The 24,009-nt window shown below is 45.0% G+C and overlaps 1 protein-coding gene across 1 annotated transcript; it reads right to left on the bottom strand.

Moving 5' to 3' along the window:
• Nucleotides 1-745: 745 nt before the first annotated feature.
• Nucleotides 746-20,628, bottom strand: LOC115331374. Its single transcript, XM_029993496.2, has 5 exons — nucleotides 20,533-20,628; nucleotides 17,510-17,525; nucleotides 8,909-9,053; nucleotides 4,553-4,937; nucleotides 746-1,138 (listed from the first exon to the last, which is right to left on the bottom strand). Exons 1-5 carry the CDS (start codon nucleotides 20,581-20,583, stop codon nucleotides 833-835), a joined length of 903 nt encoding a protein of 300 aa, XP_029849356.2. The 5' UTR covers nucleotides 20,584-20,628; the 3' UTR covers nucleotides 746-832.
• Between the last annotated feature and the right edge of the window lie 3,381 nt (nucleotides 20,629-24,009).

Here is a 24,009-nt window from a genome sequence, read left to right as displayed (position 1 = left end):
TGTAATTGTAATCAATAATATGCTTTCCGTTCCACAGAACAGTATTACTTCCGTAAATCTATCGAGAAATGACTGTGCTTAATGATTGTAGTCTAATAAACGGTTCGTTGCGATGGAAAACAAATTCGTTTGTCCGTTCTTGCGATTGATATGCAACGATTAATATGTAACCGCAGATGCATATAAGTTGTATATGCAACGTCCGGTCGATACGTGAGCGGCAGTCCGATCCGAAGTTACGTAAAGTACTCGCATGATATCGGGCCGATACTAGGCCGGGCCGGGGCCGAAGCGACGGTTCGCCAATACCTGCCGGATATCAGGCTGCAGTGCAAACCTGGACATTGAGCCGGAATTTTTACCAATTTATGGACAGCACTGGTACGATACTCGCCAAGCGTCGCCGTGCTGTTGACATCATGACACCGCGCGACATGATGACGTCACATCCCATCGCAGCAACCTTGACGTTATCGGACATCATAACAACACTGGACAACATGACGCCAAGAAACACTACGAGGACACTTGACAGCCTGAAGTCGTATGACAGCGTGACACCGTTTAGTCACGTAACAACGTGACATCACGTGACAGTGGGATGGCACGTGACACACTAATGTTACGTTACACCGCGACGTCATAAAGGTAACGACGTCACTTGACTTTATGACGTCACGGTGTCACTTGAGGCCTTCGATGATAAACGCCTACGTCATCATAATGAGGGGAAGGAGGAGCCCGATTTCGCTGTAAAAACCACGCCATGCGTTTATTAACTTGTCCATGACTCAAAAGATAACCATCGTCGACATCTCAAAAATAAAACAATTTATTGGGGTGCAGCGGCGTTTCCTTGGCGTGCATTCAGAGGTAGTGTTCGGTTGGTGATTACCAAGGGTTCGCCGTTCTTGTCCATCAGCTCGTATTCGGACACTCTGAGGTGAGCGTCGACGCCGTAGACGCTGGCGAAGGTTCCGTTGGCGGTGAATTGCATCACCTTCGGTCCTACGCGCTTAAAGAGCGGATCCCGCAGTCTGGTCACGGGGTAGTACCACAGGAACTCGCCATTGACTCGCCTCTCGAATCGAACCCCGAAAGATCCGGTCACTTTGATGTCGGCCGTCCAGGGGATTTCCTGGAAGGAGAAGACATTGTATATTATAGACATAAACAGCTTTAGGAACGCAGGGTCAGTTTTGATTCTTCCACGGTGATTCGTCTCTGGGCATTCTCATCGGCGAGTGCCGCAGTTTTACTCAATACGAAGCAGTCTTCAGACAACTCGGGACTCACCACGTCCCGCTTTTCTCAAGCTGTCAGTTACTTTGTCACGGAAAAAGTTAGAAGCGAATTAATTTTGCAAATAAAAATTTCTGAATGATCCTAATTAAAGCCAAAAAACAAGTATTTAAAATGTGTTTCCGATCATCGTAATCACGCTAGTATGTCAAAACTCAAACATTCGTTCTCATCAGTCGTGACTAACTAGCGTTGTTTTAAAGTTAGTATCGCGACTAATTAGTCGCGAACTAAGAGAAAAAATCAGCGACTAAGGATTGACTAGTTCTGTGGTATTCAAGAGCGCGAAGCGAGCGGGTGACTATCTAGTCAGAACTCACAAGCGGAAATGACATAAAAACAGATGTCACGCGCACGCGTACTTGAACGTCGCTGCGCAAATGGGTATTTTATCGTATAAAAGCCAATATATAAATGTTCATCAGGAAGAAAAAAGTTACAATGAGAGCCTAATTGCCCGAGACAGAGTTTTACAAAGAAAAGTTAAAAGAAACGCAAGAATGAAATACGGAAGGCGCATTGCCAGCGACATAAACAAGCATGGAAGCTCCCGTAAATGCGTTTTTTCTCGCCGTCCAGCGCCCTGCTGAGATCGCTTTAGTGGTATCTCTGGCAGTTGAACATGGCTAGTTACACAATATTGGCTCCTCCAATTCTTTGTACATGTGTCCCCCAGCGTTCAGAAACAGTAAGTGCTTCGTTAGCGCTGGCGGTCAGCGGTGATACGAGGCGGCCATGGCGCTGAGCGGCTAGTCACCCGCGCAACACCGGCTAAACTAGCCCTGTTCCAAGACTAAAATTTGTTAGTCGACTTCTTAGTCTCGCTGGGCGACTAGGACCTAAACATGACCGGTGAATACCAAGCGCTCACTTAGCGGCGACTATCGCACGCCACGTGATCATTTTAGTCGACGAGGTCGTTAGTTGGTGGTTAAACAGGCCCTACTCGCGCCTGGTGAATACGGGTGAAAGTCGAAGTTTTGTGGCCAAAACGACGAAGGACATCTGACCAGTCGCAGCGAAGGATTGACTATCAATATCGACTACCATGTGGGGTGGCTTGACCGTAAAGTCGGTTACACGGCTTCCTTTTCACATTTCGTTAAATTGATACCAGCCGACTGGGCAAAACAATGAACATTTGAGTTTCGAACCTGCTTTTAGGAGTGACCATAGTAGGATTAGAAACATTTTTTAAACTTTGCTAAACACTAATCATACGAAATTTCTTATGTAAGTTAAATATATACCTAAGACACGGGGTCATGCATGCTTTCGCCGGCTAAATGTCAGAGAAAACTATGGATATAATGGGTGAGCCTTCATACGCCGATTTTCTGGAAATGCAAAGAACTATCAGAAATATTCTTTTTTACTTTTCTTTTGGGGGAAAAGGGGGGCGGGGGCGGGGGGGGGGGGGGTAAGCTCAGCCTTATTCTCGACTTGGCATTCACTCTAATTACTGTCCCCTTTATTCTATATGGGTTGTGCTGATTTGCATATTCCTGAACCGTCGCTGATCGACGAGCATATGAATATAGGATGCGGCAGGGTAATAATAATACTAGTATTATTAATGTTTTCTTAAAGTTTTAGAGCCTACGAACTAGCCAATAGAGATGGCACGCAACAGCTGTTGATACAGTTGCCTCGTGATACAGTCAGCTTAACAGGACGTCAGCGAATGATTCTATATATTTTTATAAGCCAGTGTTCGACACCAAAGTTTGCTTCCCAGGCTCTCGCACAATGTAAGATCATTACTATACCTTACACGTTCTCAATGCAATCTCTCACGTTAAAGAAAAGATCTTCCTTTGTTTACGCGTGTGTCGCGCTTTGTGCCAAACACAACTGAAAAATCGACTCAGCAAACCACACACTGAGAGCAACATAAAATTCCAGAAATATGATCATTTTGTTAAATAAATGTAAGCTGTTTTTGCAAAATGCCCCTCCATGCTGTCATTCGTTTGAATTAGTAGCGTGCAAAATTCTTCCACAATGCGCGTCGGAGTTCTGGTACCTCCCTGGCACTTTTATTAAACTTTGACTGACCGATTAGTTGTTATTCTTAATCTGCCACTGGCATCGACTGACGATTGTCGCCGAAAGGGTGGGGACGATTGTCGCCGAAAGGGTGGGGACAACATGCAGGTCATCCCTTACAAAAAAAAAATATTTCTGGCAGCCTATATACATCCTATTCACATTTTAACAACTCTTTCAACTTCCTATCCAGTCGCGTCGTACCGACAAATTTCTAAACACTTTCTATAGGCTTACTTTCAACCCAAATCTATCGAGTACAGAAGATAAAAAAAATTGTGTCGAATTTCTATCGCCACGACTAAGTACACTTTTCGTCATACTTTTATAGAATTATTATAGACTAAACTCGACAGAATAATAAAATACAGTACGGTGAAGACAGGTCGCACCCTGTTCGAGCCTCCTTGCGGAGGCTGTTTTTGTTTCGACTGTGTCAAATAATTATCACCTCTCGCAATGCTTTACATTTGTACGTCCAGTTCAACAACACTTAAAATTACTTTTCGTATAAATTATTGGCAAAAAAAAAAAAAAGAGCAATCTACATGTAATCGTTTTTTTTTCTTTAAATTCCGGGATGGTCGTCGGTCAAATGATTACTTTTAAAGCTGAGTACATACAAACGCGGAGCAGTCAAAGCCACCGAATTACCAGTGTTATTAGTGCTTCGTGGCGTGCCTATTTGTGATCTCTGGGTACTTTCACGCGGCAAGTGGCGAGTGCATATTTCTATATATGTATCATGACAAAACTCGAATGATTGTTCAGTGTTTGTTTATGGTTTTTGTCGTAACAAAACTGACCTGTTTCCGTTTTTCGTTAGTTGCCATTGGAATCTCTATTTACGTTCTATACAATTTATATATTCAATCTTCGCACATACACTAATTTCCATACAAGCGCCAGAACGCTACAGACAGTGGATAGGAGAATGGATCCACTTTCTTTATATCTATAACTTGTACACACTATTTGTTATAGAAATTCTGTAGAAAGTGGGTAAATATTTTTGTAAGGACTCGATCGTGGATGCAGAGCCCAATCACGGCGAAAGACGACGTGAGCTTGCTGAAGGCCGGGCATCTCAAAAAGACGCCCGGGTCTTTTCAATATGTCAGTGACATATTGAAAAGACATATTGACACTAGGCACGCGAGACCAAAAACTACGCGACAAGTCTCAAACTTCGTTCACTCACCCTGGAAACATCGGTGATCAGCCACTCGATCTTCACGGACCTCATCGGAGGCACAGTGACAACCTGCTTGACGGAGTACTTCTCGGTCTCGGTGTGAGATTCGCTGTTGAGGTTTCTCAGGTTGAAATTTGTGAATACGTTGGCGGTGATGCCCGCAGATGCGGGGAGTTTGGCGTCGACGGACAACTTAAAGCCGCAACTGAACGCCCTCTCAGTGCTCTGCATGTGGGTCGTGTTGTGCATCGTGGATCTCTTCACCGTGGTTGTCGTTGAGGTGTTGGGCTGTTCGTTGTGGGCCCAGTTTGTGTAGATCACCTTTGGTTGGAGGGAATTTATCTTCACCTCGCCATACTTGATGGCACTGGCTCGGACGAGTATCTTGTTCCTGCAACATGGCACCGACCAATGTGTCAAGAACTTTGCAGGTGGTCGAGGGTAGACTTCATTAAAGTAAGGTCAGTAAAAAAAAAGCCTCTAAATATTCATATAAATCTCCGCGCTATTTATTTCAATACAAAAGCATAATATGTCTGGCAAGTTCATAACAAAGGGGAGTCTGGCAACCTCCTTCTTTTAAGATAGACCGTATTCAAGGAAGAAAATCTCTAACCGTCGCGTTCCTAGAGGCCAAGTTCAGAACCAAAGCCATGGGGACATCAACAACATAAACTGCTTGTTCGACTTGTCTACGCATCACCCCGCTGAAGTTGCGACAGCGTTCAACTGAGGATCATGTTGAGTGAGTGAAGCACTTTTTTAGAAAACTTCGCTTCAGCTTAAGTGCAGGCCCAGCCCGCGCTACGGGCTAATGGGACCAATCAAGCAGCGTCAGAAGCGAAATTCACTAGGTGTGCTTTGTTTGTGATTAGTTCGGCCATTATATATCCCGTGTAGAAACATGACGAGCACCATGCTGGTGCACTTTTGACGCTGAAGAGTTCCATCAGCATCAGCGGCGGCTGCATCTGAACTTAAGGTGAACCAAAGTACACGAGTGGCAGCAGAAAGCTCACAGAGCATCCTTTGTCAATTTGTATTGTGAGTTTGATCGTGAAGATGACGTCAAGAGTCTGGTCTACAGGCCTTTCGTTGGATATACTAAACACCATGTACTGTGGGCAAACAGCTGGTCAAAGAGTCTTGTATAGTTACATTTTCTCGCTAAAGAGAGTATTCGGGAGGTCGAGATTGTAGCCTTGCAGCAAAGGGCACGCGGGTCCAAAGAAAGACTCAAAAATGCTACGGGGAATGGTTTTGAAGATTTGTAAGTTTTTAATAGGCCGATCTCACCCGCCAGTTTGACTACGCCACAGTGTTGTACGGAACGGCGTTCCTTAAGGAACGGCGTTCCTGGAACGCGTTCCTTTTAGGAGGAACGAAGGAACGCCGCCGTTCCATTATGCATCGCTGGAACTGGAACGGGAACGCGTTACATTTATACTGGAACGGAAGAAGTAACAACGTTCCTTTTTTCGTCCAGTGGGGTAATTTTTTATTTTATTTCTCACAGGGAAAGTCTGAAAGTACGAACACAATATCTTTACGATGTGCAGGATCTCTTTAACTTTTTGGCTACTAATATTCTGGATTATTTTGTGTGGTCCTCGCTTGCTAACAGTGTCGGGTGCAGGAGAACTGGTGGGCATTGATACTTTTCTGAGTGCCCGAAACTGCGGTACAAAAAGCAAAACTTTTAGTCGTAGGAAAAGAGAAAGAAAGAGGGTTGTTTCAAACTCAGCTACTTTTTTTGGTTCCACGAATCCTCATACACCTAGAAATCTTATTCCGACTACAGCCATTTTTGAACTTCAATAACGAGACCTACAATTACAGCAAGATCACAGATTACCAGATTTCGGACTCACCCTTGTATCCCGAACATTATTCACTTAAAAGATACACAAAAAAATAACCTTTATTCCTTCTCTTGTCCCCTACCTTCAAAAACAAATCCAACATTCACAACGAAGTATTTGTAGCTTTGAAGACTGACTTTCCAAAAGCCCTACCCTCGCCTTCACTTGCTCGTCTTGCGGACAGCAACATCGGGAAGCAACTGTTATTAAGTTCTAACTCGGGACTCTGTTAAATTGAACCGTGTGAGGTTGTTGTAAAACGCTTGTACAATCTTGGGTAAAAGTACATTTGGCTCGCCTGAATTGTTCACTACAAACATGGACATGGTTAATAGCTGAGATTTTTAACATGGATATATCAAGAATTGAAATCCTACTTCCGCGTGTTTTCTACTCCTGGTGCCCTTCCATCACGACAGACAAACTCGTATGTTTGTTCTTAATGAATAGATAAAATAAAAACTCTGCTTGATTTAACTAAATATGGTAATTAGCAAAAAATACAAATGTAACGTATATGTAACGATACGTTCCATTTTTTAAACTGTAACGGGAACGAGTTCCTTTTTCACAAATGGAACTTGTAACGGGAACGCGTTCCAAAAATCAGAAGGAACGAGGAACGAGCTTCCGTTCCTTTTTTTTAGGAACGTGTACAACACTGCTACGCCACCACTACCGCAATGAATCGGGGAACTTTAGTTTTTCTTAGACGCGCCGCAACTTCTCCGGAGCTCTGCACGTGTAGAGCATGAGACAACAGGAAGCCTCCCTTGCACTTCTGTCAACCTCCTGTGAACTAAACCGTCACGAATACAGCGAACGCTTAATGAGATCGGCCTATTCAAATACGGTCCGAAGGTTCTTAAGATGACTACAACGTCCCAACAACTATTCTCGCCGACTAATGGTGACTTTCTGATCTGATTATGTGCGTTCATTCGCAACATTGTTGAAAATATTACCGAGCTTCTTTCTTTTTATTCCTGTCCGCTGCAGTACAATTAGGCGAACTTATAGCATGGGCACTGTAGTTAATTTTCAGTCGACATTGGACTAGAAAATTTCTGAGGAGCGTCTGTGCGGTGCCGCGTCAATTCAGCAAATCTGATACAAAAAAAAAAAAAAAAACAGGTGAGACCTGTGTGAATCCACCGACACCTTATCCGACTTCTAAGTATGTATCCTTTCACTGATGTATAAGCCCGACGCTATCGCTGCAGCGGCAAGTCAGGCTTCGCGCTTCGCTTTTTCTGCCGCTGAGGGCACCTTGCGAGGAAAAGCCGTCAAGAATGTCCGCTCGGAGAGTGACACTGGCGATGTCATTCTCCCGAAATTGCTGCTTTTTTGCGATTGCTCAAACCGTCATCTGCCTAATTGTATTTAATGAGAAACACAGCGGACTCCAAATCCAGTCTCTTTCTTACTGTTGTTGTTTTCCGTTGCTAACGGATTGTGCGCGTGTTGTGGTGTGGGTGCGCGTGATGTCGCATGGCATCATAATGTCACGGGATCTCATGGCGTCACGTGACATCACGGTCTCGCGTGGGAGCCTGACGTGACACCGTGGCCTCCTGGGACATCGTAGCGTGAAGTGACACCGTGGCGCCTCGTGACGACCCGTGACTCCGACGTCAGGCGACGTGTTGTGACCTGAGGCCGTGATATCACGCAACGGACGCCCTACTTCTTCCTACATCGGCATGTTGAGTGGGGGAAGAGCCCATAAAAGATATATTGATGTAAACGTACATTTGCTGTTACACAGCGGCAAGTTAGTCAGCCTCAATGTGCGTCTGGTGTCACCGTTGCATCAGATAGATTTAGACAGTGAACTACGACTGGCAGCATTACTGCACTAGCAATGGACGTGCATTAGGCAGTAGCATAGCCTCTTATATACTGACAAAGCCTGCCAGATCGCCACGAGAAGCGGCCGCCGAAAAGGAAAGGTGGAGCGGCAGACAACGGATGAGAGGAGAGCCACATGGCTGGCGCCTCGCTGCGGCGAGACGCCGAAACACACGTGTCCCGAGCGTACAAGTGTGTTTCGGGTCCTCGCCGGTGCAAAAGCTGTGCGCTGACGTCCAGGCTCCCCGAGAAATGGCTCTTTGATGCTCGTTCCTCCAAGACCCTCGCTCTCAGAATTTGCGACCGCACACTCTATGCATATATATGGCTCCGTCGTCGACCTGCCAGGTTTGGTGAGTATAGAGGAGGCTATGGCAGTAGCATATACAATCGCACTCCGGTACGATCTTCGTCCAGATTAAAACGGGTGCTCTGCACCGTTTTTGATATCTGAGTTCTGCAGCGCGAGCGTTTTCATTTTGTCCGCTGAGCTGGATTACGATGAAAAGTATCGCCTATAGTAAAAGTAAATCGAAGCGTCGGGGTGTCGAAATGCCTGATTAATTATCTTTAAGTACGTAGAGACAGACGTAATGCTCAATCAATAAATTGAACAAACAAATGCAAGATAGGCGTGTTGTCAACTTACGGATACGTTCTAACGTTGAACCACTTGAGTTCCGAGTTGTTCCCGTATACGTCCCACCAGGACACCTTGACGCCGTGCTTCACCGAAAGTGCGTCCACAAACGCCTGAATCTTTTCCTCGAGGTCGAATAGGAGTGGGTTAGCCGCTGTTGGTTGCGTGCAATGCAAACAAATACACAAGAAAAAACAAAACAAGAAATTATCACGCACTCTGACATCATTTAAATGAGAGTTCCTGAGGAAAGCGAAGCGTAAGTATCGTTCATTGGACGCAGTAGACACGTTCAACTAAATAAGTTCGCTCAGTGATATAACTAAACGTACGTGCGTCTTACCGATCCGAGCAGTTCTCCGCAGTGCACCTTCTTCACGAACACTTTGGTTTTGTGAACAGATGCTGCTACGTTTTGGCACCTCAGCGAACAGTGTGTTGTGTTCGATCGTGCAAAGGACTAACACAAAAATATAATCAAATATCTGCAACTTGTTATTTATATTTTTTTTACTTTACAACTTTTTCCGGTGTGAACCGGTAAGGTATCTAGCTCACATTGAGGCACTATTTAAAACAAACGGCGACGGCTGAATATTTTTCTTTAAGTTAAAGCAATTGGTATAAGGTTCTTCTTAATAGGGGGTCACCTCGTAAGCCTGGCCAGGCACGACCAAACATAAGCGCCGGAAACAAATATTTGTACTATTCAATACTTCTCAACATGATTCGCTCATGTTTATATTGGCAGATTTATACTTTCAGTGATTCGATTAATGCTAAAACTTATAACGATTGTAAAGGTGTGGCCAAACATTGATACTCTCAAAATGCGTGAAGCGACACTTTTCCCCATTGGAAGTGAAATTTGAAGTCCGAATGTCTGTCGCCTGTTCGGACATCCACCAGGAAAACAGCACGGTTTTCCTCCTCGCCTCCACTGCCTTCTTTCCTTGACGTCGGTGCTCCTCAAACTTGAGGTCGCATGACACCTGCGATGGTGTGCCCGGCGTGCACGTTGCCTGTCCCCCACCCCTTCCCAGGAATTCCTCGTATCCTTCCCTTTGCCGTTTTCGGGACTTGAACACAGCAGCGGACGTCTTCAGCGATTGAGTGAATGTAAACCCGAATGGTCCAGGCCTTCGTAAAAACAACGAGTGGGCGTAAATAAAAAAAAATGCTTTCCTTCAAGGGGGACTCCGCGACGAACATGTACACGCTGGGCTGGGAACTAACACATGTAGACTGTGATTCTCATAAACAATGAACTGTATAGGACGAAGTTAACTGAATTTGTGTGGACCAGAGGGAACGTGACGGGTAATGAAGATCGTGTTACAATGACAATTAAAGAACTCCGGAACCATCAAGCCAAACGTCAAGCTGCAATTGAATGCGTGTAAAATACAGAAATACACCCTTCATCTTCCAATAAAGAATATTTGCTTGAAGATACAATAGTGCGTAAGGTACAGAAAGACGTCAATATACTTTTAATTCAAAATCATTCAGTTAACAAAAGTTAGCAAAGAAAAATATGTACCCGCATTTTTTTTTACCTTTTTATTCTTGAAATATAACGCAACGCGTTCAAACACCCATCCACGAGGGCATATGGGAAGGGGGTAATTTTATGTCAGATTTCTTTTTAATTAAGTTTTGGCATAGCACAGTTTTCATCAGCCGTAAAATGCATTCCTCCCTTCAACCACATCAATATGTTCAGCCCTATATTAAATTTCTCCGCAGTTCAATAAATTAAAGGCGTTATCATCACTTCTTCTGGAGAGAACATTGCACGCCAACCATTTTACAAACCAGGCAAAGGATCTATAATATATTTATCGAGCTCAACATCTGCTTCATAAACGTCTGTAATAGCAGAAAGGAATAGCAATTTGTCGACAATGTCAAAATTCAGATTTGAACCCTGTTTAGACGTTTCAATTCTCGTCTTTAACATATCGGCTGCGCGAGTGCAACTCCGAGAGTAGCACAAGCTAGACTTCGTTTCAGCTTCGGTCCGAGCGCGGCCGATGTCATGAGCCGAAGGGCCAATCAAACAGCCAAAGAGGCACAACGTCATGGCGTGCTTTCTGCAGTTGATAGGACCAGCTGGTATTCGCCGTCTCTCTGTGCACTGCTCCTCCGCCAGCTAGTCAAGCGCAGAGAGCACGCCATGACGTTGCGCTTTTTGCGCTGTTTGATTGGCCCTTCGGCGCATAACATCGGCCGCGCTCAGACCGAAACTGAAACGAAGTATAGACTCAACGTCCGAAACAGATAGTGTTTATAAAAAAAAATTAAAAATAAAAATCACTGAACCAATACCCCTCGCAAGTGGGCTCATTTTCGTCTTCTGCGCATGAGAAAGGAAGTAGCAGTGACGTCAGAACGCCGAGCCCTCATTGGCTGATCACGACTCCCTATCTGAGCGTCGTCTGCTACTTCGCAACGTCGTCTGCTCGCAGCATCGTCTGCATCTGTCTTACCTTTCTTGCGACTTTCGGAAGTCGAGCGAGCTCGACTTCGCCTTTTAGAGAGGGCAGACGAAATAACTCGAGCGGTACGTTGTTTTTGTCTAACAACTAGCAGACGCGCATTAAGGGGGGAAGTTAAAGGACTCACTGGCGAGGTGTCCCGAGGCACCGAGGTTTGTTTGCTAAGAACCGAGAGTGAGCGTGTTAGTGTCCGCAAGTTCCCTCCCAAATGCTTTTTCTCGCCTTTCGTGTGCGGCGAGACTCCTCACTGTTTAACGGCGTCGGCGGGTTGGCGCAGTTAACGTCGTCTGCTTTACGTCTGCTAGTCAAAGCGACGGCTGCTTTACCCTTCCTGCGTCTGTCGGAGCTTCACCGCTTTTTTACCGGCAAGAGTCACCGTTGCCTCGGAAAACAAGGAGATGACAAGAGGAAGAGATTGACCTCTTAATCTAAAATTGAGGTCAGCGATCAAAGTATAAGATGGGAAGGGTTCACAAGGGTCGCGCGAGCATATTTCATTCAGCACGCCAGCCGGTCGTGGGCAGACGGTCACCGAGTCGGAGTGCCTGCTAGGCCTATCTGCCGAGCTCACTTGGTCGTTGCCGTTGGAGCTTTTCCCGGGTGTTTGTGGGTCCAGCGTTCTTGTTCGTCGTGGTTTGTTTCAAGTACTTTTTGCTTTTTTGTTGCTGCTTGAAGTCGGAACGCGTGAGAAGCGCGCGTAGAAAAATAAACGTTCGTTGGTCGTCGCGACCGCGACACTGTCGGTCATGCTGATTTGATCGTAAGAAGTGCGTAAGACAGCTTCGGAGCTGTCGTAGGGTTTCGTCGTAACCTGCGCAAAACTTACGAAAATTTTGTTTCGTGAATACGAATTTGTTCTCAAGTTTTGTCTTACGCATATTTTTGGCGTAAGATCGTTTTGTGAACCTGGCCTCTGGCCTCTGCACTTTCGAAAGTCGCAGGAAAGGTAAGACAGACGCAGACGACGTTGCGAGCAGACGACGTTGCAAAGGAGCAGCTCAGGTAGGGGGTCGCGATCAGCCAATCAGGGCTCGGCGTTCTGACGTCACCGCTACCCCCTGCGCAAGAAGCAGACGAACTTGCCCTCCGCATTACGAATAACAAAAATGACTGCGCAAAGTGTTGACTATAATGCTACATTGTGTACTATTTTTCTCGATATTATTAGCGCTCTTTGGACGGATGTCGTAGCGGTCACAACCGGCTTGAGTTTGCGCTTGCCGCTCTTGAAGCTGTTCCCGTTGCTGTGGGATACTCAACTCGCAGCACGCGGCTATAAAGTATTCCGAGCATAAGTGAAAATGTTTCACGTGACACTAGTTGTCTCGGCACACTGCCCGCCCAAAAGCACCTTGATGTGGCTGGCCTCCATTGCTGCGGGGAACGCATTTTTTTTTGTTCTTCAACGAAAACAAGGCTAAAAAAAAAAAAAGCTTTTTCCCGGCACTATTTCTACACCCTATCGCGGACCACAGATTGCTACCCATTGCAAAGGAACTTTCAACCTTGAAACTGCGAAGAAAAAAAAACAAATCTCTGGCCCCCGGAAAGCTACTTCGCGGCTGCCCGAGTCGCTCGTCCGCCTGCCCACCGGTGACGTACACGGGGAGGGAAAAGTAGGGACTTTTCATTGTTGCCAGTAGAGAGTCGCCTCCTGGAACCCTCGCGGCCGGCGTTACTTGAAAATTCAATAACTTCGCGCAAAAGTTTCATTTTTATAAAATATTTTGGTTATCAGTTGAGAAAGGGCCTATTGATGCGGTCTGCAAATTTGTAGCAAAATCAAAGTCCACCAAAAAATCGGCGGAGTTCTTCTTTACGACGAATACGTGTCACAAAACTGTTTTAAGAACACTGATGGACTATGGCAATCTAAGTTTTTTTTTTTTTGCGAATTCCATATATTTTTATTGTTAAAAAAATGTCCTTACGACAAGTAAGAACAAAAGGTGAGTCCAATAGTGTGAATTTTCACAAAGTAACTGATGTCTCAGTCCGATCTCTTCCACAATAAGAAAAAATAAAAAGTGGTTAAGATGCAAGAACCACGATGAAGTAAATGAACCCGAATCATGTTTACATCTTTATGAGATGCAAGCAGCGTTTAAACTTTTTGGAATAGCATCTGAATGTTTCCAAACGTCGCATGCCATTGTATATTGATGCGGGATATACTCCATAGTTTATTGCCCAGTAACCTACAGGCAAATTACTAGCCTCCGCTCATGTGATCGCTTTTTTTTAATGAAACCAACTGGTGTGTAATTTTGACGAAAACGAAAAGTAAGAAAGGACTGTTATTTTTCGGCTATATCTAAAATTAGTCCTCAAATTTAATTTACATTCAGGCGATGATAATGCGCTAAGAAATATTTTTGGTATTTTGTGAAAAAAAACAAAAAAAAAAACAAAGGTTTACGGAAAATACGGTCGATTCCATAAATTAACCTGACCATCTCGCAAGTAACACCAACAAATGTCATTTAGCATTGTTCTCTATAAAAAATAAATTGAGCTGACTTTCCTGCAGAACACGTATACAGCCAATCACTGCGAGTAATAAACGAACCTGAGCGAATGACGAAGCTTTGAATACGATTAAACTTGGAAGAAAGCGTGATCATGCTCAAAGCTACTGGTAAGCATAGAATGTGGGTAGGCCTTTCAAATGAGAATGGAATGACCTCTGATCGGCAGCGCCAAAGAACAATGCGCTTTTATTTCTGAAACACGCCGTGAGATAGCGCAGCGTGACAGGAAAGGCCGCAAAACGCAAGATTGCGTGCTCGCGCGAACTACTTATCTTATATATGCCCGGATCCCCGACACCAGATAGCTGAATCGGCGAAGCACTCGGCTCACAACCTGAAGCTAAAATCCTGCCGGGGCACTGAGGTGGCTTTGTATGGTTCCCTGTGGGCATAGCCCTTTTCGGTGTCGCTTTTTTGTTGCAGCTCGATGCTAAAGCCATAGGTTACAGAACTTCATGAAAATCGGCTGATAAAACAAATTATGTCCTAAAATTGCGATGTGCCCCATGGATGATAAGCAATACCTTTGACTTGCTCATTGTCCCTGCGCGCATATGGCATTTTTCAGATTCAATCGAATTCTAAGCTTCGTGTTTTGCCGGGACCCTTCATTGCTCGCTCTGGTGTGTCTTCCTCCGCGTCCAGTAAGAAAGGCTACTTGCGGAATTTGTTTAGAGTCTGGTTTTTAAACCCGCACTCCTTCCGTGCCGCCTCGTTCGCTCTGACTTTCTTTTTCTGTTGTCTTTCTTCAAAAGGTCTCTGTTCCTGGCCCCCTTTCTCCTTTTAATAAAAATGTCCCGAGAAACGAATTAGTAGATAGTTTCACGACTGCGAATCTTCAGAAAAAAATCTGGAAACACTGGAGCTGAAAGCAACTCGATTGTGGAACTGTCCATAGACGCTGGCGCTCTATACTTCCCGTTCCCATTGCCCCTTCTTATATTTGTCAATCAGTAAATGGCCTGCTATCGCTAAAAGTGCCAGAGCAGAGGAGGTTTGCCTCTTGGTGCTAGTTGTCATTGACTTGGTCTATTAGAACGTTGCCGAGAGACAACCGAGTGTTGGCCTCCTCGGTGGTCAGAGAAAGAAAAGCTTGGTTTGTATTATGCTCCTAAACATGTAGAGTGGCCTTGATATGACGAAAGATCATCGCGAGAATACCTTAACTTCAAGAAAGCAGGCTAAGTTCCTTCACAAAGGAATATTCATATACGACGCACAAAGGGTGACTGATTTATTCTACCTTCATCGTGTGCGGGCCAAGCCTCCCTTTAGTAAAAAGTAATGCACTAAACGTATATAGATTTAGTTAAATTACTAAGAGTGTATGAGGATAACGTTCTCTTCTGCATTGTTAGCAAGGTATCAGCTGTTTCCGTGCGCGAAAACAAAAACAATTAGTTAATTAAACACTAGATTGTACAATACTTCTTTGTTTAGAGGTTTTTTGCGCGACACAAGGGACAATCACAAGCGAGAAGACACGGACGCGCGGACCCTTGCGTTAAAATACAAAATAGTCTAATGCTATGTTAAGCTTATACTTCAGATACTTAATCTATACTTAAAATATACTTTTACTCTAATAGAACTAGAAAATTTGTATACTTAATTTCTGTAATTTGTAATGTACGGGGGTACCGATAACCCGGAGGCACGCCTTCCTCGATACGCACTCCGATGCAGGTGGTGTTCCGACTATCGGCCTGCTTGCAATTCTTCTAGCGTAACCATTGTCATGTTTATCAGACAACGTTGTCGGTCCATAGCTTGTATGTAAGTTGCCTAACGTTTCCTCTTCGGGTCAGTCGGTTCACTGAACTACAAGGACCGCTCCGCTAGATAATGTCGACTAGTTCAGTAGACCCTTTGCACAATCGCCTTCGGCGCTTTGAAATATTCGTCTACTGAGCCCTGGAACGCGTTCTGCGCATGCGCTGTAGCTCTCTTGCGCTGAATATCGAACGTAAAAGTATTGAGACACGAGGAAATTAAAAAAAACATGGCGCTTCGTGTCACCGCCACAAAAATAACTTTGGCAAGCGCAGTAGTTCTGCTCACGCGACGACTTTCAGGAGCACCATTCAGTGGTCATTGCAATGATTAATGTTGTTACAAGCGCAGTCGTGATTGAAGCCGATCTGTGCATCTGCATTGGGCGCTTCCGCTCCGCTCCTATACGAGAATCAATGACAGAATAAAAAACACTTAGGGGCAAGGACCGAGAGCAAGAGAGCTCAGTTCTTTCAAATATTTGTGCTGTTTCTTCTGAAAGAACTGGCTTTTGAAAGAACTGGTTTGCATCGTCTTGACCACACGTGTTTTTATTCTTTCATTGATTTTTTGTATTTTCACCAACCCGCTCTTTTCCGCCTAAGCGCTTTGGATTAAAGCATGCAGCCGTTGACCCAAATGCCTAATTTAGAAGGTTTCTCCCCAAGCTACGAACACATCGTGCATTTCGCATTCCCAAGTTGGCGTTCGTCCCATTTACCTTCTCTTCCTTCATCCCTCGGCTACTGAACTCCAAAAATAAATTTATTTTAATAATGCCAATAAATTAAAAGTTTGTTTTGCTCGTGTCCACATATAAACGTATGCCGAATAAAACTGTTATGCCACAAAAAGTACAACCCCTGAAACAACACAATTTGGCGTTATGTATTCATACACTGTTAAGGAAAGAATAAAAAAAATGTAAACATTGTTTTGCAATTATTTTTAGGGCAATTCTTTATTGCGTGACAGACGTGTCCCATCCAAGTAGTTATTTTTCTTTCTGGGAGAGGGGGCAGTCCTCTGCTTCAAGAGCGATTCGGAAACGTGCTTCTTTCTCGAGGCCCAGGGTCTCAAAATAGAAACTTGTTTCGGAATCGGTTCTTATTCAAAATGTAGCTCGCGAAGTAAAAAAATGGGTTTATTTTTTTTATCTTTCCTTTAGACATGTTTTTTTATTACATGTCCAAGCCATCACGCCAGAGAAACGGCTAACTTGGCTCAAGCGTAGCCCTCCATTGGATGTAACTTAGAGTAACACGATTTTGCAGTAAGGCGTTAATTAGTGGCAGAATAATTTCCTTCGGCGTTTCTCTGGATTTTCTCTGGCCCATCATATACTTTGCAAGGTGGCAGACTTGAGCCAAAAACGTCAACCGAAGAAACAGCGGTGAAGCCCAACTTTGGCGACTGTCTGGCACATTGAGGCCAATATACCAAGACTCTGGTCAAAGAAGTTTTTTTCTACCTTGACACTTTCGGGATTTTTAAAACTCTAAATTTGAAGACAAATATAAAACTTTGGAATAAAAAAAATGTGATAGTATAGGACTTGTGCTATCTCGGAAGTTAAAATTTTGGGGGATTCGCTGTTCCTTCAAGTGTTTCTATGCCCTTTCCATGGGAGCATAGATGGCCCAAAGCATTCACCACCTTCCTTAGGTTGCTCCTCATTTTCTAATTTTTCGTCGCTGTAGTTTTGAAGAGAAGTACGCTAACGTGATTTTTCTTTAAGAAAACCGACATTGCACTTCTGACTCTTTAGCGAACAAGGTGACTAGATATGGGATTCTTATGCTTACCAGCGCCCTGAAGCACCTGTGGGGGCGAAAGGAAACAACAGAATTAGACGCACCATATGGAACAACAAATAATATGCGTTTTTTTGCAAATAAGAACTCTATTTTGATAAGACTTTATTACCCTTACTCCACATTTAAAGTTGCCCACTTTGCTGCGTTGAGCAAAAAAGATGAACGTAATCTGTTACACGAGATGTGGTCAGCAATTCCAGGGAAGCTCTACAAATCTCCACGTAGCACATTGTCTCCGAAGGCAAAACGTCTATACAAGCTTGCACTGACGTCACTTGATCAGATATATTGGGATAAACGGCGCGTGACAGGGTAGCTTCTGCTGCACTATACTTCGTTTCAGCTTCGGTCCGAGCGCGGCCAATGTTATGAACCGAAGGGCCAATCAAACAGCGAAAGAGGCACAACGTCATGGCGTGCTTTCTGCAGTTGATAGGACCAGCCGGTATTCGCCGTCTCTCTGTGCGTGCTCCTCCGCCGGCTAGTCTTATCAAGCGCACAGAGCACGCCATGACGCTGCGCTTTTTGCGGTGTTTGATTGGCCCTTGGGCTGATAACATCGGCCGCGCTCGGACCGAAGCTGAAACGAAGTATAGCGATACGCGTCTTGCCACTGGGGGAAAAGGGCGCATGAAAGGGCACCTTTCGCTGCGTTATCGAGGTGCTTCTGACCACCAGAAAGAAGGGAAGACCGGCGTCACGTGCAAGTCATATACTGAATCGTTATCAGGTAGCTAAAAACAGGTGACAAAAGCACGAAACTTGATAATCAATACTGCCGCGTTGCTTGGCGCAGTCGGCAACCCACACGGCTGCCACACACCGTAGAATAAAGTTCAAACCCGGTTTTGTTGGTATTTTTTCTTCACAGCGAAGCTGTTTATGGTTTGGGTTTCGTTGTTTTTTGGTGTTCGTATCCAAAATTTCTACGCTCGTACCGCCGCACGCGCACGCGGTCCCTGTAAAAAATATTTGAAGTAAATAACCAAAATAAAGCTTTGACAAACGCGCGTGCAAGCTGTCATTTATTTTGTGCTTTCGCTTTAGAACAGTTACTCGTGCAGACGCCGGCAACTTCGGTGCGTATAACACCATTCCCTGCATTCTAATTTATTTTAGAAGTTGGTGTTTTCACTGGATCTATCAATCGGCACTATTTTCATGTTCAGTAGACTCTTACGCAGATAATCGAGTTTTTTCAAAGATTTTGCGCAGCGCGACCCGTGTCCGCTATGTCTACGCTCGCACCGCCCTCTCTTTATCGTCATTCCAAGCGCTTGAGTCGCTAGTTTCCTCTCCTTCCGCTTTCCCATGGTAACGGTCCAGTCGCGCGTGTCTAGTCTCCTCCGGCTCCTCGGTGCGGGTCTGTGTCGTGTGCTAAACAGCATCGCTGCTCATCCACCTTCAGAGAGTTCAATGGCTCATCATCCCCCCCCCCCCCCCCACCCCCCCCGATCTTTTCTCCTCAGTAAAGTTCCAGATCCTTCTCGGTTGACACCGTGCTTTCCAGTTCAGAACTTCCCTGAACGTACTATCGCAAACAATATGAGCGTGAACGCGCCTCCGCGTGTCGCCGCTACCTGAGGCGCCGCCCTGTGGCGCCGTTGTGAAGTTATGCGCATGCGTGCAGAAAGTCTGTCGCTGTTCTCGCTTTGACTGTCAACCCCCACCTGTCGTCTGCTATGCGCGCGCTGGCGGCCGCTCGTGCTGTCGTCTCCTATGCGACTCGTGTTCGCGCTGGCGTCCGCTCGTGCTGTCGTCTGCTATGCGACTCCTGTGTGCGCTGGTGGCCGCTCACGCTGTCGTCTCCTAGGCGACTCGTATTCGCGCTGGCGTCCGCACGTGTTGTCGTCTGCCGCACAACATTGCGTGCTCCGGCGGACACACGCGCTTTCTACGCGAGTTGTGTTTGCTCTGGACAGCTCGTCCCTATATGCTTGTATTATCCGGTTCACCGTTTTCAGCGGTCTTCCAGCCATGCTAGATATAGCCCTCTGAGAGTAGCCTCGGAGGGACAGCTCAACTATGTTGATCTGTTCGTCGTCGGGAACTCTAGCCATTTTTCACTCAACGGAATGTTTTCCGGGCTCAGCGTAGTTGAATGCTAAGCTTTGCAGATATTATGTTTTTCTTCCATTTGTCTGTTGTCGCTGTATCTCGACCCAATGAAAGAAGCCAGCTACTTATCACGTATCAAATGTGGGCATTGCGTTATCGCACAGGAAACTCGTGAATCATGTTAAGTTGTTTCTCTAAGTTGTGACGGAAATACACGAGTCGCATAGCAGACGACAGCGCGAGCGGCCGCCAGCGCGCGCATAGCAGACGACAAACGGGGGTTAACAGTCAAAAGCGAGAAGAGCGACAGGATTTCTACACGCATGCGCAAAACTTCACAACGGCACCGCAGGACGGCGCCTCAGGTTAGCGGCGACACGCGGAGGCGTGTTCACGCTCATATTGTTTGCGATAGTACAGCAAGTACAAACCAGTCGCCCTTTTATCGCCGACGTAGAATGTACTGTTGTTCTTTGTTCTAGTTCGAGGCGCCCCTTCACCTCAATAAACATTTATCTTTTATCTTGCATTCATCTGCTAATTCTATTCGTAAACATATTCGCTCTGCATAAAATTATGTCTTTGGAGTTTGCATTTCCAGATGCATTTATTTGTATAATGTTGATGTATTTCTATATATCACTTTAAGCTTGAATCGTAGCATCGCGCATGGCGCCCATCGACGTTCGCTTTGGAACTTCTAACATCATGCGCAATCAGACTGATCTATGTTGCGGTCTGTCTTTTCTTGTGTTGCATTTGTTCTTTGAGGCTAGCGACAAAATAGTCCGTTACCGCCGTTGAAACGTAACTGCATCTTTTTGCGAGAACGCGTAGCGTACGATTATAAGCTTTAACAAGAAAATATTTCTGGGTTTTTTTAGGAGACATAGTGCGAGAAGACAATATATAGAGAAGTGTGAGAAGACAAGATATAGAGAGGGCAAACTTACTAAACGGGAGTAGCAGCATGTTGCCAGAAGAAGCAAGATGTAGGGAGTCATATCTGATACCTTGGAGCATGAGATTCGCGTCTAAACCCTGCAGATAGGATAGTCCCTTTTATACCGGGGATTGCTCGCCAATGCAGAAGATAAGTATATTGGCGCCACTGACAGATAAACTTAAAACGTGGAACGCATTTTGACCTCGGTTATTGCTAAGCGTCGTTTCGGAAATATAGCAGCGTAGAAATTTGGGCCAGTTGGTGACGCATCGGAACACGAATACACCTCAAACAGACGACGGATCGGAAGAAGAGTGTGTACACAGAGAAGGCGCTGACTTGCAACTGAAATTTAATAAGAAATAACATGAAGGCCGCGAAAAAAAAAAAAACACCACGTTCCCATTAGCCGATATATTGTATCTCTTTTGGATGAAGGGTCACAAAGGGAGCACTGACACACGTGGCCTCCTTACATCGTAATATGTAAAATGCTTCCGTTATCTTCCTCGTCCTTTTGTCGTTGTGTCGCATTATTATTAAGTGCTGTCTCTTGAAACATAGGGGTGCACCCTCTCCTGTCGCAATTAATCGCCAAATGACCGGCAGGGGACGATCTCACAGATAATGCACGCTCCCTTAGTCTATCATTGACGCATCGACCAGACTGTCCAATATACCTGTTTGCCACACGATAGCCGTATTCTATACACTATTCCCAACTCGCACGCTACGAAATACTTTTTATGCTTCTTTTCGCATCACGTGGCGTGTGCTGCTCTTCTACCAGTTCTACCACACAACATCTTCAGTTTCATGGGAGCGGAGAAAATAACCAGGAGTTGGTGTCTTTCCGACACCTTCGTACTCCTATGGCTGACCTTGTGTACGTAGGGCACCACTATCTTTACCTGTCTCAGAGAGTCCTTGGCGAAGTCTGTTCCACACAGGATGATGGAGTGTTTCCCATTCCAGGAGAAGACGCTGAAGAAAGGGTCTAGCCATTTGCACTCTTTACAGGAGTGGGTGAATCACTGATGCAAGGTCTTCGGGAGACTGCTGTTGTCCCAGAGAAGTGCAAACCAAGAGTGAGACTGGTAGTGGTGCCCCACGTACACACGAAAAGGAACGAATAGCTTATTTTCGTAACTTTTTGATTAATTAACAAGTAACAACATGGAGTTATTTCAGGAGAGGAACGTGCACAACACAAGTATCAAACTTGGTTCTCATGCCAGCTCGCGACTGTGACATTCACGAAGGAAACGCCCAGATATAAAAAAAAGATGTGCGCAAGGTAATTCTAAATTATCGTTAATCATGTCCATTTAACGCCATATCGTGGAGTAGTTCTTTCGAACCCGATAAACCCCAAGAACGAACACAACGTGACTCGCTTGCTTAATCCCTTGGAATCTTTTCTTTAGTTCCTTGTACATGCCTCCTATCTAGATTTATTTAAGAGAGATAACTGTGCACTTAAATGCGCTTGAAATTATGACAAAGCAGTGTAAAACGTAAAACATCTTAACTCAAGTATTCGGAGATAGCGGGGACAAGCACAAATTTCAAGATTCCTGCTTGTGATAAACCTTATGCCCCTGCGTCCCGCGGTCCAAACCACGACCTAGACTTTGAGAACATGATAGGGAAATTATAGAGGCAGACCTGATAAAAAACTACGAGGATCGATGTTTCACCATGGCGTCGATCAATTTGGGCGACAAAGAGACACAGTTCTTGCGAACATTGGCGTGGCGTAAGATCGGTTGAATGGTACAATGATGCAAAGTATTTATACCCTTGATTTTCTGACGATTAAACCAGTTGAAGTTAGCGCAATGTGTTGTCTCGTTCCTACTCTCGTCCCTGTCTTGAAACGCTATTATGTTCTCAAAGTTACGGTACCAAATCGCCCGTGAATCAGCATTACTCAGCTGTACCTAGAGCTGGGTCGCTCCCAATTGTCCCCGTAATGTGGGCGAGGCATTGACAAAGTTTATCCCCACGCACGGGAGTACAAAATGTACCAAATATTCAGAGGTCAGCAACCACACTGAGTCTACTTTAACGGTAATCAGTGCACTCGGACAAGCCCGAAGAACACGGGCTCAACGCGATTGCAACAAATAGCTTTTTTAAAGAGACTTTAGATTTCTCGTGTCCTCAAACAAAGCGGCGTAGCCTCAGTGGCGTGGAAAGGGAATTACTGATTGGTCGCTAGGGTCCTGACGTCACAACGAAATGACCTCTGGCGGGAATTTCAGACAACCCACAATGCTCACGTGAAATGTGACGTCACGCGTGGAATGAAAGTGATAAATTGTGACATGTACAGCGAAATAAAAGTCGCCACATGTCTCAAATGGTTTCCCCTGATAAAGTAATTCATTTGCCTTCACGAAACAATTCAAAGAATTTTAGGCGGTATTTGAATCCACGATCATTCAGTTGCGAGTCCTACACGCTACCGACTAGGCCACTCAGACACGCTTGTACGGCTTGGGAACGAGCGGGGGTTTATATGTTTAGCATTCGCGTTTTACTCCTAAAGACGAAGTTTAGAAGTCGTCCTCTAATTTTTTTTAATTATTACAAAAAAAAACACAAAAAACTTGACTACTCAAGCGCCACGGAAAGCCTTGACGGTGCCATCAACACATGTCATTTATTAATATTGGGCCCCACAGGCAAGTCGTCAATAGAATTTCACTCGAATGTTGATAATGTAATGTCGGCGGCTCCTGCCACTTCCTTCTTTCTAGTTACGAGAGGCGAAAACACAATGTCAGAAATACGTTTGAAGTCCTGTGTTATAGGGGGGACATAGCCATAAGTACAAATAAAAGAATACCATACAGTGACCGCGGCGATTCTGGTGTCGTTTCATCCTATGCCCTTTTAGTTTGATGCAATCGTTGTTCTTTTTCCTCTTTTTTGTTTTTCTTCCAGCCTTTGGCATAGATAGTCGCAAAGCTGAAATTGACCAAACAAGATAATATAGGATTCCACCAAGTTCAAGTGCTAATCTGCTTTATCGCTCAATATGCGCACATTGCGCGTTCTATGACGATGAATTATCTTTGCTATGTGCGTCCGATGGTTCGATGGGTTAACGTCAGCGGAGGCTGCACGCCTTCAAATGATATGACGGCCAACGCCGTGTATTGGCAGTTCAAGTTGCTTATCACGCATCTAATGTGATATGTATCGTGAAATAGACTTTGATAATCACAATCCGGGCACAAATGTTCTGCCGACGGCCCCCGCTAACGAGCGCGAGCCTTAGTAGAGGCAGCGGAACTGCTTGTAGAAGGCGAGTCAGCGTTTCTGCAACTGAGGTCGCAGCAATGGAACTACTGTAGCAAATTACAGTAATTCAATTATTTTCTTTCCTGCGATATAGCAATGCAATTCTTTTGTTTTTGTGTAGCTTGCTTCGTAATGCAATTCGTCACTCTGCAATCGTAAGGGCAATGAAAAG

This window comes from Ixodes scapularis, unplaced genomic scaffold, assembly GCF_016920785.2.
Source record: "Ixodes scapularis isolate PalLabHiFi unplaced genomic scaffold, ASM1692078v2 PGA_scaffold3__209_contigs__length_174095766, whole genome shotgun sequence".
NCBI lineage: Eukaryota > Metazoa > Arthropoda > Arachnida > Ixodida > Ixodidae > Ixodes > Ixodes scapularis.
This window is presented reverse-complemented; position numbering and strand designations above follow the sequence as displayed.

Excerpts from the sequence above, each read along its gene's own strand:
- LOC115331374 (XM_029993496.2), bottom strand. The coding sequence starts at position 20,583 with ATGACTCCCTACATCTTGCTTCTTCTGGCAACATGCTGCTACTCCCGT. Across the intron at positions 4,938-8,908 it reads TTCAACGTTAGAACGTATCC|GAACAAGATACTCGTCCGAG; the intron begins GTAAGTTGACAA and ends GCCATGTTGCAG. Across the intron at positions 1,139-4,552 it reads TGATCACCGATGTTTCCAGG|GAAATCCCCTGGACGGCCGA; the intron begins GTGAGTGAACGA and ends TTCTCCTTCCAG.